Source organism: Salvia splendens, chromosome 21 (assembly GCF_004379255.2).
Source record: "Salvia splendens isolate huo1 chromosome 21, SspV2, whole genome shotgun sequence".
Lineage (NCBI taxonomy): Eukaryota > Viridiplantae > Streptophyta > Magnoliopsida > Lamiales > Lamiaceae > Salvia > Salvia splendens.
The window spans coordinates 21,668,570-21,684,546 of record NC_056052.1 but is presented as its reverse complement, the minus strand read 5'-3'; the positions used below and the strand labels follow the sequence as shown (position 1 = coordinate 21,684,546).

Below are 15,977 nucleotides of genomic sequence, written 5' to 3'. Positions count from 1 at the left end.
GGGTTGTCTAGGGGCTTTAGATGGTACTTATATCAATGTACGCGTGCCCATTGCTGATGTTCCCCGGTACCGTAATCGAAAAGGCCACATCACTACCAACACATTGGCCGTATGTGACCCCCAACTAAGATTCATTTATCTCCTTCCGGGATGGGAGGGCTCAGCGGCTGACTCGAGGATTTTAAGAGATGCTGTCAGCAGGCCTTTAGGTCTCAAAGTTCCTAAAGGTGAGTTTGACATAGTTGGTTAAGCTCAAGTGTCCTGTTTAGTGATTAGAGTTGGTTATCAATTTCTGGATGCTACTACCTCTGTGACAATGGATATCCCAACGCTGAAGGTTTCTTGACGCCCTACAAATCAGTCCGTTACCATCTTAAGGAATGGGGGGTCGGAAGGCAAGCACCCCAGAATCCGGCTGAGCTATTTAACCTTAGGCATTCTAAGGCGAGGAACGTCATCGAAAGGTCATTCGCGGTACTGAAAATGAGATGGGGTATCCTCAGATCAGCAAGCTTTTATCCGATAGATGTTCAAACCGGGCTGATAATCGCATGCTTCCTGCTTCATAATTACATACGAAGTTCAATGTTGGTTGATCCCGTTGAGGCTGAGTTGGTAAACGAGGCTGATTTTGATGACGATATTGATAATGAACCTCCTGTATGTGGTGATAATATCAGTTCCGTGGAACCAACGGCAATATGGAATAAAAAAAGGGATGATCTTGCCTTTGAAATGTGGTCCGACAGAAATCATGGATGATTCTCGTCCCGTTGTGCAAACGTTTCCTCATTCATGCTTGTATTACAGATACATTCTTCTATTAATTTCTCATTATGTTTCTTGTATTCCAGACAATTTTGCTATTTTTTTTTCTTAAGGACATTTTTTCTCAGAAGGAAGTTATCGAATTCTCGTCATGTTGCTTGTATTCCATACAATCTTGTATTGTTTTTTCTTAAAGCCATTTTGTTCATATAAGGAAGTCATCAAATTGTCGTTATGTTGCATTGGTTAATATTAGTACGTCCCGTTGTGGTCTTGCATTGAACTGTGAATTGCAATATCCTTTATGAATCAGGTCACAGCTTGTAGTAGTCCGCAAAATATACCATTAACAACCATAATATCCATTATTATGAATGTGATATTAGAAGCAAAACCATCACAAACATAATCAACTACAATAGGTACCTAACATCCAATATAATAACAACCTGAGCAAGAAAATTTGGCGATATATAATCGCCTACAACAAGCTAAATCGCACGTTACACAAATCAGAGGTCTACTACATACGTCCTGCAGTTCCAAATCATTCCCAACACTTATTCCCGATCAAACCACACATAAAACTGGACCTCATTCCGATCAATGAGTTTGAAGTGGCAGCGAGTACCAACCACGATGTTGTTAGCCTCTTTGAATCGTCTCCAACCGCGTTTCACCCAAATGTTTGTGTCACTGTGGTCGAGAACGATGAACCAAGAATCTCCGTTCACGTTGAAGTAAACCGGGTATTGCAGAGAATTCATTCGAATGTGGCGGCGCCAAAAGGCCATCGGAATCTCCAAAGATCGAGAGATGTTCGACCTGTCCATGGTTACAGTAAAGGTTGGGCAACCATCATCCAAAACCCCGGGATCCGGCGCATAATCGTCCTCTTCCGATGAGTCGCCCCCCTCCGTGTCTGATGGCACATAGTCGTCCGACGTATTGACGTCCGGGGCATCACTGTGGTCGGAGCCGCCGTATTCGTCTTCTTCTATTTTAATGTATCACAACATTACTATTAGTCAGTGACAACAATATAGGTTAAGCGTAATCTACGTAAACGCACCTTGTAAATCACTCAATCGAGGACATCCCGTCCTGGGGTTATACCGCTTTACATGAAATATGCCCGCGTCGACCATAGTGAATGTAAGCACATCATCGTGAATAATGTTGTTAGCGAGACGAAACTCCGACCAGCCAGTGTGAAAATGGCAACCACTCGCAATGTTTAACAGCCTCACCTGCCAGCTCTGTCCACTAGGCATGACGAGACGGCAGTCGAAAGGTAGTTGCGCCGCATGAAGAGCCACAAATTCGGGTGGAATGCGCTACACAGATATAAGAGATAACTACTTAATTTTGGGTTTAAGAGCAACGACGACATATATATGAACAGAACATAAGTTTGAAGAATATACCAACTCAGTCAAGCAGTGCTCTATAGATATCTTCTTCATGAACGAAGGAAGTCTGAAGTAATCCATGGATGTAGTGAATGTGTGCTGATATTCGGATGGCTTTTGTGGAGATTGAAGTAGTGTATTTAACACCGCTCAACCGCACATGTGACTGCTTACTGTTATTGGTTTTGATTAGCCACTACACTGCCCCAAAGCTGCCATCTTCTTATACAATACAAGGCTGGGTAGCTTTTTGGTTATATCCATGCATTGACTGCCTTGGTAAACCCCTCACGCCTTAGCTAGTACATTTGCAGAGGGTGCAGACGGTATTGAATGAGTTTGGGGAGGTTGCTTTGGAAGTATTGCATTACACTTGCTTATTCTAGATTTATTACAAGTGGGGCACATTAAAATCTTCACACGTGCCTCCATATCTTCTTTACAAACTAAGCTAGTCAAGCTATAATTTATTTATTGCTCAACCATAAAGCCTAAACACTATACACAATGAACTTCATCTTTCCTCCACAAGCAGTGTTCTTCTACCAGGGTAAGTGGACGCCGGAGATGGATGCCATGCTTCTTTCAACGCTAATCACGTTGAGGCGCGGACGTGAATGGGAAGATGGCAATGTGCCTGAAGATGTACTCCGCAATGTCCGTGCTGTGATTATGCATCCGTTTGGAGTGGATCTTACACCGGACGACATAGCAGGTCGTGTTAAATTGTTGAAGGCTAGGTACATGAGTTTCAAAAAATTGGTGAAGACAGCCGGTGTCCAGTGGAATCCTCAAGACAGGATCGTTGTTGCCTCGGATACGACGTGGAATTTTATATTGAAGGTTGGTCTTACTACATAATTGTAACATTATTTATGAACTTGAGAGAATTTATTTAAACCGTAACTATATCCTCTTTCGTTATCTTGCATGCCAGCGGGATGCTTCGGCAGCGGCATATTTTTATCGGGACGAACCAGATTTCAGCCTTCTTGCGAGCTTCTTTGGCCAATCCGACGTAAAGGTAGAATTCCCTCAAGAGGTAATAGCAATCTCAGACAATAGTGCGGAGGTCATAGTGCTTTCTGATTCCGAAGTCCCAGACGCACCAAATCGGATTCAGCCAATTTATTCACCCTCCGACTCCGATGAAGTCACATCCCCAATGCCGGGACCATCATGGCGGCATTTGCCGAAGTGATGTTACATTGCCCCCTCAATGCCATTCGATTTACGAAGTTTGTGTTTTCTCCCTCGATGAGTGGGTGATTGTAAGATTTGAATGGGTCATTAAATTCTAATATATAGACAATCCTTGAACGGATGCCGAATGTTTGATGTTTATGTTCGTTATTGCGTTTGTTTATGTCTAATGTTAGCGTTCATGTGGAACTTACATGTTTGCGTTCATTACAAATTTTGTAGTCTGAGATATTACAAATATGAAAATCAAAGAGCCGTTGTGGCACAAGGAATTGTAGAGTAAAAAGCATTATCCATACAAAATCATATCATATGCTGAATGGTTTTTGCCAACTACAAGAAATCCAGGTACAGAAGATGTTCAACATTACTATTAGCAAAAGGTAGCAACATGTTCTACACCACAAAATACTAAACAACAGCAACCATAACGTCGGTCAGAGCAGCTTTACAACATGTTGTCGGTTTCCAAGAGATCGAACACAAACGCTGCACGGGCAGTTTCAGGCAAACCCCGAAACAGGTCAAGAAGCTCGGTTTCTTTAACAAGCTTCTTACAAACATAGAATTGTTGTTTGAGAGATAAGCCTGGAATACCTCTCAATTGCTCATATACCTCAGCCCTCTTGTTGCTTAGATCGAACTCGTACCCTATCCTCTTGGAAATCTCTTTCAAACGCTCATTTGTGTGGGTGTGAATCTGTCCCATGAGAGTTAGCACGCCATCCATCTTGTCTTCGACTTTTCGCTTCTTGACAACCTTATTGGTAACCTTGAGGCCTGCCCTAGATGCAGAGCCAGAGCAAGCCCCCACCGCTGGTGCTGGACACACCCCGACCCCTGCTCCTGGCCTGACATCAACACTAGCAGCAGATCCAGGTACTCCACCCTCGGTCACAGATTGGCTGTCATCGATCATCTCTGGAAGGATCCCGTCCGGGATTGGCTCATCAGGAAATAGCTCTGCAAAGGTCATGTGGGGGGATATGACATCATCTACTGGAGTTTCATTTTTATTCCCGTATATTGTGCCCACAGCATCAGCAACGTCTACACCACGTTCACCATCGGCACGGTCCTGACCAAAAACCTCCTTCCAGTCTTCATATTGAGGCCATGATTTGTTCCTCATGTACTTGGCATGTCGATCTTTCTGGATACAAACGATCACACCACACATATCAAAAGTTAAGCACGCCATTATCAATTGGATATAATATGTCCCAGATCGAATGCAAGCATGAAAAATACCGTTTACAGAAAATTACATCCAATTTCGCGGTACATACCTTGCAAAATAGAGCCCACTGCTCATCATCGCATTCAATTCGGTATGTACCATCCGAATTGAAGCCAATGCCGCTGTGGTTAAGCATCATCTTCAGTGATCCATAATTCCTCTTCCAAGTGGTTATTTTCGAGTATATGTGGGGGTGTGGCATGATATCGGTATTTGGAAATTCACTCTTGATCGCCTCCCTCGCGCGAACGAGGTACCCAGAGCGAAACCCGTTGTCGGATTTCCATCCGTTAGCTGCCAACTCTTTCAGTGTTGCCATTAGGATCTCCTCCTCACGAACCGACCATATGCGTCTCGACCTATCAGCTTTTGAGTTCTTGTGCGGATACAAATCGTTGCTACCTATTACGGGAATGCACTAATCAACTGACCGGCTAATGTAATTGTATGCATAGTAAGAGCTACATAAAACAAATACATTATTACCATCTGGACTACCATTGTTGTCGCTACCGTCATTGAGCGGAGAGGCCATACCAATCAAATATACACAGCTGCAGGTATTACAAGGCAAACAAATTTAGGCCGACACCTATACCGCCTGAATCAAATCGACACAACTGCAGGTATTACAAGGGAAAACCGACACCAATACCGACTAAATCATACATAATTTAGGCCATGGGAAACCTAATTTCATATAGACAAACCAATCGGCTTATATCATACATTCTATAAAATGATTTTGAAAGGAATACACACCTGAAGTATGGAAATCTTCGGGTGGCGAAGATGGGATTTCGCAGAAGGTATTGGGCGCCTGAAATCTTCAGCAATGGAGGGATGACTGGCGCGGGAATAAAATGAATTTGGGCGCCTGATTGAAATAGATATACGGATGATTTTAGGGCTCAAGGGCGAAATTGGAAATGTAAAAGGTTTTCGAGGACAAAATAGGCATATATGCCTGTTATCATAAGTTCTCAAATGACCAAACAAAAAGAAGATAACATATCTTACAAACTTTTTCAGGGCAATCAAACGTCCGAAAGAGATAAGGCCTATCAGCCATATCATGCAAAACCCAATACATCTGCCCTATCTCATCTCACTCTCTCAGGGCAATCAAACGCACCCTTAAAGTGGAACGGAAGGAGTAGTATAAAAAATTTCGGTAGAGTGCAGTGAATCATGCAAACCTCTTTTTCACATTATCTTTTCTATTAGTAGAAGTCAAGTAGTAGTATTAATTTAAATTATAAATGAGGTGATTTCATTTCAACTCAAAAATCTTTAATTAATTTATAATAAACTTTATTATTTGCTGAAAATATGATTAGTCAGAGCATTTGAGTTTGAGCTATTAGGTTGAAGTTTTCCGATATTAGATAATGAACATATTTAGAGTGTTTTCGGTTATTAAGAATAGGCAAATAAAGCCTCTAAATCTGCCACGATTGTGGGCGGTCTAAATCGCCTAAATCACCTGCATAACATGTAAAAATAAAACCAATTATTATTTGAAGAAATTAAGTTGATAGTAACTTTTGTTTTACTACTCTAATTAAGTCATTATATACATACTCGTCCTTTCAGTAGATCAGTCTTTAATTTAAATCTTTAGTTAGTTTAGTTAAGTCTTAAACTTTCCGTTATCCTCTATATGTATATCATAAATTAAATTCATAATAGTCCCATAATAGTCACTTGATTACATAATACTACTAATAATTTAATAAAATGTTTAAAGATTAGATTAGAATATTTGGTTTATTGGAGAACGTCCAACAGCTTAGTGGTCATATGATCTTATCATGTAATGGAGTGGGCTAAGATTTTATATTCTCTATCTATCTCCTTACATCAAGTCAAAAGAGAAACAAAGACTACGACCTAATTATAAAAACCTATATTTTTCTCTGTTATATTATAAGTAATGCAGAAATTTCAATGATCCTACGTAAAATGCATTACAACGTGCAACGACTTTTTATTATTCAAGGAATATTTGTTCTCCCATGCTTTGCGTTACTAACTGAATTGATTCAATATGGATTAGATGTTACATGATTGTTCAAGAAAAGGAAAAAGGTGGAGCAGTGGAGAAAAAAAGAAAGATTGGGTTTCAACTTTCAGGTGCAAAAACTGAAATAATTGATTTATTTCATACTTTCCCTTTGAAATATGGACATTCATAATAATTTATTATATCCGAGTATCCGGATTTGGATTTTGAAATATGGACATTCATAATAATTCACACATTAATTAGATTAAAAAATCACATTGAATTAGAAATTAATGTAATCAACGGCTATCATTTGCTTTCACTAGTATTTGAGTCCCTAGAACAATTTTAAAATACTACAATCATGCACTACATCCGTTACGAAAATTTGTCACTTATTCCTATTTTCGTTCGTTCCTAAAAATTTATCACCTTTCACTTTTACTAATTTTGATAGTGACCCCACATTCCACCAACTCATTCCCCCTTACATTTTATTATAAAACTAATATATTATAAAAATAAGACTCACACACTGTATCAGATCGAATAGTGATAAATTATAAGAGATGGAGGGAGCAGTATGTAACTCAAATAAAAACAATATACTACTATTATGTTAGTATAAAATTACATGTTGAGATTATATTATACTGCTCATTGATAGATATCATACGTCAGTTGGAGTTATCCAAGGAATCTCATACAATTTTGAATTATAGCAATTTCAAGACAGCTTTATATCCAACCTATAACAAAATACACAAAATTTAATTGGGTCTAATTTATATTGATTACGATTAAAAGGAGTTACATGATTAATTTTCAATAAGTTAGTTTGTTTGCACACATTTAGCTAAAAAAGTATGCAACACAAAGTTTGATTCCAAAATAGGACATGAATGGCATTTTATTTGGTATGAATGAAAACGCTGCAAATCACAATACATTTCGGTAAATGTTACAATTACACAAATGGAAAAATACTAGAAATGCATCCACCAAATCAAGTAACAGTATTATTAAATTTAAACCAGTATACTCCGAAGTCAGCGTTATCTCACTAGAGCTTGCTGAGGTTTGCCGATCCCATCGCCTTGGCGGCCTCTCTGAGCACAAACTTTTGTATTTTTCCGGTGGAGGTTTTTGGCAGCTCCGCCTCGAACACCACCGTCTTTGGCACCATATACCGCGGCATCCTCTCCCTGCAATACTCCATCACATCCTTCTCCGTCGGCTTCTCCTTCACCCCTTCCTTCAAGCTCACAAACGCGCACGGCGTCTCTCCCCAGAACTCATCCGGCCTCGCCACCACCGCCGCCTCATTCACCGCCGGATGCCCGTACAGCACCGATTCCACCTCCACGCTGCTCAGATTCTCCCCTCCGCTGATGATCACGTCCTTTGACCGGTCCTTGATCTCTAAATAGCCGTCCGGGTGCATCACCCCGACATCGCCGGTGAAGAACCACCCGTCTTTCAACGCCTTGCCGGTCCCCTCCGCGTCTTTTAAATAGCCTAACATAACGCAGCCGCCGCAGAGAACCACCTCACCTAGAGTTTTCCCATCGCGCTCCACGCTTTTCCCTGTTTCAGCATCGATCACGTCGATCTCCGCCATCGCGGGAGTTCTCACGCCTTGTCTCGCCTTCAGCTTCGCCCTCTCCACCGCCGGAAACATGTTCCACTTATTCTTCCACGTGCAGAACACCACGAGACCTCCGGTCTCCGTCAGGCCGTATCCGTGGCTCACGACGAACCCGAGCGACTCCGTCCGGAAGAGCACCACCGCAGGCGGCGGCGCTCCGGCGGTCATGATCTCCACCGGCTTCTCCAGCGGCTTCGGATTGCCATTTGTGAGCAAGTTGAGCACCACCGGCGCGCCGCACATGTGCGTCACGTGATACTTACGAATCGCGGCGTAGATTGCGGCGGCGTCGAATCTGCGGAGGCAGACATTGGTTCCACCCGTGGCGGCCATGCCCCAAGTGTAGCTCCACCCGTTGGCGTGGAACATCGGCAGCGTCCACAGATAAACCGGCTCCTTCGGCACCGACCACGAAATCAACGAATCGATCGTGACGAGGAAGGTGCCGCGGTGGCTGTGGACGACGCCTTTGGGAGCCGAGGTAGTGCCGGAGGTGTAATTCAGAGTCAACGGATGGAATTCGGTCTCCGGCTTAACCCAGTCGAAATTAGGATCGCCATTCTCCAAAACGGCGTCGTAATCCGCCACGAATCCAGGCTTGGAACCACCTCTAGGCTGGCCTTCCTCAGCAATCAGGACGAGTCTCGGGAGAGGGCAAGTCGGGGGGAATAGAGAGATGGCTTCGAGCACGATTGATTCGGATTGGTAATCGACGAAGACGAGCTTGGAGTCGGCGTGGCGGAGGATGACGGAGATAGTGTGGGCGTTGAGGCGGAGGTTGATGGTGTTGAGAACGGCTCCAGCCATGGGAATGGCGAAGTGGAGCTCGTACATGGCGGGGATGTTAGGGGCGACAACGCTCACGACGTCGCCGCGAGTGATGCCGAATGATGAGAGAGTGGAGGCGACCCTGAGGCAGCGGAGATAGCTCTCCGACCATGTGTAGGTGGAGGAACCGTAGATGATGGAGGGACAGTCGGCGTAGACGGTGGCGGATCGCTCGATGAAGCTGATCGGCGTCAACGGCCTCGAGTTAGGCGGGCTTGGTTTCAGCTGATCCATCTTTCGCAAAACGTGTTTGTTAGTAGTTTGGATTTCAACTTAATGGGATGATGGTTTTATAATTTAGTGTATCTTATGCGTATCACTGCATATGACCTCCAATTTTCACTCATATTTGCCGTTGACCTTAACTTGCATTTCATTTGTTTATTGTTTTCTGCATGTTGTACATTATACTAGTATTATATTGCTACATTGTACACCTTTTTTTTAATGATTTCTAACTTATGAATTTAGTGACATTTTGCATAATTTAGAATCTTATTCATTCTCTGTTGGTTGCCCAATTTAGTACTCCGGAGTACTACTTTGTAAAGACTGTGATTATTTGCTAATTCTCTAAAATACAAATTACAATTAGTTATAGATCATACAATGTTTAGAGATGTAATGGTTTCTAAATTGCATTTTAATGATAATAGTAACTACCAAATTTAGAATTTAAGATCACGGAGTTCATATAGTGTATTAAATATATCAACACAATGACATGAATATGTCATTTTATTACACTGACATTTTATGATAGTTATGTGCTAATAAAATGCTTGTCGAAATATTTAAAAATTCATGAAAATATTATCAAAATTTGTCATTGGAACATATGCAATTAGAAGTTAGAATCTTCATAAAATTATATTTAATTTAATAGAGGTTGTGTGAAAAAATATTTTAAATCGAGTTTTTATATGAATTAAAAGTTTTGAGACGTTTTTTCAAGTCTTTGTAAATATTTTTCTTTTTTCTTCATTTGTTAGTTTTGGTGATTTTGCAAAAATGTGCTTAAGAGAGAGAATTTGCATAGGGAGAGAGAGTTTTGGAAAATCAAATACCAATTTCGAGCTTTAAACCTAATACTAAAATTATAATTTCTTCCCTTTGCAATTTCTGATCCTTCCCCACTCACATTAGGAATTAGTTTGGTTTGCACTAATATAAATCTCTGCCTTGTCTCTATTTCACAAAGTTGTGGACAGAAAGAAGAAATGGCAAGAGATTAAAAGAAAGAAAGGAAATGAAAGGGTAGCCTTTTAGAAAAAATGATATGCAGGGAAGGAGAAGAATATAAGAGCTGGTGGAGTATATGAAATAAGCCACCTCAAGTCATTATATGGAGTAGGAGAAAATGCTTCCATACTTGCCGAGGATGGAGTGATGAAAATCACTGAGATGTAACTACACAGCAGCCTGCTCACTCAAAGAAAAAGAGGTTGAACTGTCCAAATCCATCACATGTCCACATGCACAAGCTGCCCAGCACACTCGCTGAACCCCTTCCATTTCTCTTTTTCTTTTTTTGTACGTTGGAGATATACTTATTTTAACACAAGTAAAACCCGCAACTGTACAGGGCTAGTGTAATAATTAGTAAGCAAGGATATCGTATCCCACAGAGACAAATTTATATTCCCCCGTCCGCGAATAGGAGCCTCGATTCATTTTTACTATAAATGGTAATAAGGTTCCACATTCCACCAACTCATTCCACTTACATTTCATTTGAAACTAGTAATATATACAAATGAGACTCATATTCCACTAACTTTTTTCCACCCACTTTTCTTAATGTTTCTTAAAACTCGTGCCGTCAAGAAATGGAACTTCTAATGGCAAACGGAGGGAGTATCAACTTAAGTACCACGAACAAATATTAACTACTATCTGCGCAATCGAAAAGGATTTGGTTTTGTTCTAACCAATATTTTAAAAACTGGGCCGGTAAGCAAACCGGTGAAGCAACTGGTTCAATGGTCGAACCACTGGTCGAACCGGAATATTATTATAAACATATAATTAAATATATAATATATAAAATATAGTATTAAATAATGAATGATACATGTAATTAATAATTTATCACTAAAACACATTAAACATTATGTATACTTATATATAAATATATTATACAAAAAACAGTAAAATATAATTAATATTAAATTTATACTAATATTTTTCGTAATAAAGTATATTTTAAATATACTAAAATTTTGTTGATATTTTATGATAGACATAAATAAAGTTCATTTTTTCAAAATATGTTTTATTTGAAGCAATAATATAACATATTAGTAACAAAATGCAATTAATAATATATACAAATACCAACATAATAGAGAAGTAAATATGAACACGTTCAATAATAGACGAAATGTGATTAAATTCATATTAAACTATTCTCTAAAATATGCAAAATCCAAGCATTTCAGTTGGTGAGTGTTTTGAGTCTTTTTTTCACGCTAAGCCCTAACTTACTAATGAGCAAGTAAAGCCTTAGTGTGAGGAGGTGCTTCTCATTTATCTCTTGCATTTGTTTGTGTTTTTTTTTTTGTGTCTTTGTTTGTGTATTTGTTTTAGTACCAAGATAGCATTGCCTAAGTGTATCTACCTAATTCCCCACTTTCAAAGATATAATTCATGTTTTAGTGTATTGAGTCAGTTTTTGACTTGATTCCAGTTAAGTAATCTAAGAATATTGAGTTTGAGTTGGATAAATGCACATTATGTGAGATTTGAGCCTTGATATTAAATACTCTGTGGTTTTTTTTTCTTGTTCATTAGTTGAGGGAAGGTTATTGATGAATCCGCGAATTATTGATGATGATGAATGCTCGTAAAAATAAATTACGACACGGTGAATTTACGTGGTTCGATTTACTGAGGTAAATCTACGTCCACGGGAAGAAGGGAGGGCAAGATTGTATTGCTTGATCTGGGATTACAGCTTACAACACAGACTTGCTATATGATTTTATCTCTAGAGAGCTTAACCCTTTTCTATCTGATCTAAGTTCTATTTATACATTGAACTAAGGTCGTGGTTTGCAGCCCCACTAACAAGATCGTGGGTGAGCAATAACTGCTCAATAACTGCTTCGTACCACTAAATAGATCGTGGGTATAGCGGAGGTCGTGGAGGCCTTTCATGAGTCCACTAACTCCTAGTTCGGTCGAATGCTGAGACCGAACTGCTGGACTTTACCGATCAGCTCTTGCCGATCTGAGAGGAGAGCTTGACTGGTCGGCTTTTACCGAGCTGTAGGCTGAGTCCGAACTCTTTGGTCGTGCCGAACTCTTTGGTGCCGAACAGATACTCTTTCTTGGGCTCTGGGCTGATGGGCCGTCACTGTTATTGGGCTTGCCATTAGGGTTTAGTTCGTACCCCATCACTACCCCCCCCGAAAAGCGGAGTGAATCACTTCGGCGAGGTGAGTCACTTCGGCATTCTGGATAATGGTAAGGGGGAGGCTGACGTCAGGGGACGTGCCTTGCGCGTGCCTGCATTAAATGCGACAGTAAAATCCGGCCGTTGAATCCTGAAAAGGTGGGATTCGAAACGGCGCAACGATCTCGAAATCTTTCCCGAATCTGATAAATATGCTCCTTTTTCCTCATTTGAACACCTTTGCTGTTGCGTCTTCTATACTCTCTCTTTCTCGAGAAATTTTCTTCCGCTTTCAAGAGCTTCTTCAGACTTTCTTCACCTTCAAAAAGTAAGAAAAATGTCTTCTTCTTCTTCGGAGTCGGGTAGCGGTAGGAAAGGGGATAAGGGGTCTTCTGGCCGGAAAGAGTCCGGGGAGAAGACCGTAGAGTATTTCCCTAGTATTTTGAGTAAGGATACTGTGATATCCCTACCCGAAAAATACTTTTTTCCTGGGGGGAAGGCGGTGGTACCTGACGGTGATCATAGGGCTGACTCCCCGCCGGAGGGGTACGCCACCGTGTACGAGGCCTGCTTAGAATGCGGGCTTCGTTTCCCCCTCCCTTCTGCCTTTATAGATTTACTAGATTTTTTTCAGCTTCCTTTAGGCCAAGTGACTCCGAACTCTTGGAGGCACTTGTCGGCCTTCGCTGCCGAACTCCGTAGGTTAGGAAGGGATTTGTCTTTGAAGGCGATCCTTAAATTCTTTCAATTTAAGAGGAAGGGGTCTTGGTTTTACTTGATCCCTTTACAGCCCTTTAGAGCCTTTTGTAAAACGAAGTGGCCGAAGTGGCAAAATCGCTTCTTCTACTATGATAGGACCGCGGCTCCTAGTTTTCCCTGGAGAGGGCCGGAGTCCGTTATCCGTCACCCTCGGCCTGAACCGTTGGACGAGCTCGATGGCGAGCTCAACAAGATTCCCATAGTTAGGAAACAATACACGGAGTCTGAGCTCGTCAAGGGCGACGTCGTGTTCGACATCTCGTCTTCGGACGAAGAGGCCGAGGGTGAGGATTTCTCTTTATCTTTATGCTCTACTGCTTTAACGAAGAAAATCTGACTTTGCTTTCTTGCTTTTTGGCAGTGTACATGCTGAGTAAGGCTAGCCGCAAATCTTCGGAGTCCAAGGAGCCGGAGAGGCCGAAAACCACCAGCTCGGCGTCTGATGCCGAGAGGACTCCGAAAAGGCAAAGAACCTCTTCGGATCCGAAGAAGCCGGAGTCGACTTCGGCAAAGGGGAGGGGGAAGGCCCAGAAGCCCCCGAGAGCGCCAGAGAAAGACGTGGTCTTGGCGCCTCCTTCGGAACATATCTGTGAGCCGTTTTTATGGCCCACGGACTTCGCCGAGGTGAATTCTCTTCTTGATTTTCTGGCCTTGCTTTTTTCCTGTATTTTTTGTGGCCCCTTTGTTGACTTTTTTCTTTATTCATTTTCAGAGGAACGATATGCTCTCCAAGCTCGTCGCCGTCGAACTCTCCAAAGCGTCCAATGACTATGCCGAGATGCAGAGGAAGTTGGCGGCTGCTTGTCATCGGGCCGAACAGGCTGAGGCTAACTTTGAGAAGGCCAGAGCTGCTAGGATTTCGGCCCAGGATGAAGCTCAGTTTGCCAAAAACCAGCTCGTCATCCAGCGAGAGCAGACGAAGCGGAGCGATGCTGCTGCCGTGGTTGCCCAAGGGGAGGCTCTCCGTGTTTACACGGAGAAACTCTTTTTGAGCAGCCAGTTCTCGGCCTTTGTCGGTAGCCTGGTAAGGCTAATTGCCGATAAGGGCGAGCAGGGGGCCGACGTCGTGCTGCCTCTGTACAGCCGAGAGATAGCAGCTCGGCTTCAGAATCTGCCGCTCCTTGAGGAGCTCGCTTCATCCTCGGTCCTGCTTTCTGCAGACCGAGTCCGGAGTTGTCGAGCTGATCGGGACGAGAACCTGGAGGCTATCTTTGCCTCCGTGGGACCCGTTTCACCCGCTTCGACTTACAACGGAGAGGGTGAGGCCGAGCCGCTGGAGCTGGAGGCCGAAGTCGAGCGGGCCGGGCATCCGGAGAAGGAAGCCGATCAGGAGGCGGAGGCGAGGCCGGCAGGATGCGAGGCCGAGGCTGAGGTAGCTCAGGAGAAAGAAGCTGAACCAGACCAAGGAGCCGGAGACGAAGCTGGTGGAGTATGATTTCGTCTCCCTTCTCTTAGTCTAGTTTCTTCCTTGTAAAATGGCCTTGAAGCCCTCCTAGTGTAAAAAATTTTCCTTGTGAATGAAAAATTCTCTACACTTGTCTTCGTATAGCTTTTAGTACTCGCCTTTATTCCTGTTGTATTTTACTATCTGCTCGGTACAGCTGCCGAACTAATATAGCTGCTTTGTACTCAAGGAGATGGAGATACTTCACTGGAAACGGCTGTACTCTTCGGCTTTAGACGAAGCTGAGAAAAGAGCTATAGCCGATCAGACGAAGAATGACGAGCTTCTGGCTCGTTTAGTGAAGCTGGAGGCCGATAATAAGGACTTAGAGTCCGATAAGAAGGATCTGGAGGCCGAGCTGAATACGACCGTTGCTGAGAGGACTGCGTACGAGGATTACATCCGTGTGCGCGGGGGATTGACCATATCAGATGTTCAGAGTCGAGTTGACGAACTGTGGGAGGAATATCATGTACTCCGGAGGAACAATGCACTGGAGAGCTCGGCTTGCCAACAAGTTGTGAAATCATTACGGCGCTGGGCTTCTCGGTACGACATTGTTCTTTCTCGGCGCCCCTCCATAGAAAGATTCCTTCGGCATATCGTGCCAACAGATGCTCGCACTCCAGATCAAGCCTCTGGTTCCCTTGTTCAAAATCCTACTTCCAGTCGACAACGAACTCCGGAACAGCCGGAAACGTCAAGACGAGAACGGGCTCAGGAGCAACCGGAATCGTCAAGACAGGGACGGACTGAAATTCGCCGAGGAGTTGTGACTATGAGCGAGCAAGATCAGCAGATGATTATTGCAGAGACTCTTCATCGCCGAGGTGTTAGGACTTCTCGGGCTCGGGGAAGAGGCGTTGGGTCGAGGATAGCATCTCGTCGACCTGCTTATTCTTCATCTGCTCGGAACAACCGAACTCGGCTTCCAGAGGATTTTGCAGATAGGTGGCTTAACTTCAGCAACCCTGGACAGTAGAATAGTCCTTTGTAATAGCGTAACGCCATTTTGTAGGGTAGCGGAGTTGTATGCCGAACAAGATTTGAAAAATGAAATTTTGTTTTCGCTTCTAACACTGTATTTACAGCTTAGCGAAAAAATTTCATCGTACTTGTCCTCGGTCTTATGAAGTAAACTTCTTTGACCGGACTTGGTCCTTGGTCTTATGAAGTAAACTTCTTTGACCGGACTCGTCTTTGGTCTGATGAAATAAACATCTTTGACCGGACTCGTCTTTGGTCTGATGAAATAAACATCTTTGACCGG

The 15,977-nt window shown here is 42.6% G+C and overlaps 2 protein-coding genes across 2 annotated transcripts; both read right to left on the bottom strand.

Moving 5' to 3' along the window:
* Nucleotides 1-1,328: 1,328 nt before the first annotated feature.
* LOC121784376 (B3 domain-containing protein REM1-like) lies at nt 1,329-2,261 on the bottom strand. Its single transcript, XM_042182522.1, has 3 exons — nt 2,196-2,261; nt 1,841-2,105; nt 1,329-1,765 (listed from the first exon to the last, which is right to left on the bottom strand). Exons 1-3 carry the CDS (start codon nt 2,259-2,261, stop codon nt 1,329-1,331), a joined length of 768 nt encoding a protein of 255 aa, XP_042038456.1.
* Nucleotides 2,262-7,524: 5,263 nt separating this feature from the next.
* Nucleotides 7,525-9,347, bottom strand: LOC121783793 (2-methylpropanoate--CoA ligase CCL4-like). Its single transcript, XM_042181973.1, has one exon. It carries the CDS (start codon nt 9,339-9,341, stop codon nt 7,695-7,697), a length of 1,647 nt encoding a protein of 548 aa, XP_042037907.1. The 5' UTR covers nt 9,342-9,347; the 3' UTR covers nt 7,525-7,694.
* Nucleotides 9,348-15,977: the final 6,630 nt, after the last annotated feature.

Coding starts and splice junctions, on each gene's coding strand:
- LOC121783793 (XM_042181973.1), bottom strand. CDS start 9,341: ATGGATCAGCTGAAACCAAGCCCGCCTAACTCGAGGCCGTTGACGCCG.
- LOC121784376 (XM_042182522.1), bottom strand. CDS start 2,261: ATGGATTACTTCAGACTTCCTTCGTTCATGAAGAAGATATCTATAGAG. Junction 2,106..2,195: donor AGCACTGCTTGACTGAGTTG/GTATATTCTTCA, acceptor ATATCTGTGTAG/CGCATTCCACCCGAATTTGT. Junction 1,766..1,840: donor TCGATTGAGTGATTTACAAG/GTGCGTTTACGT, acceptor ACATTAAAATAG/AAGAAGACGAATACGGCGGC.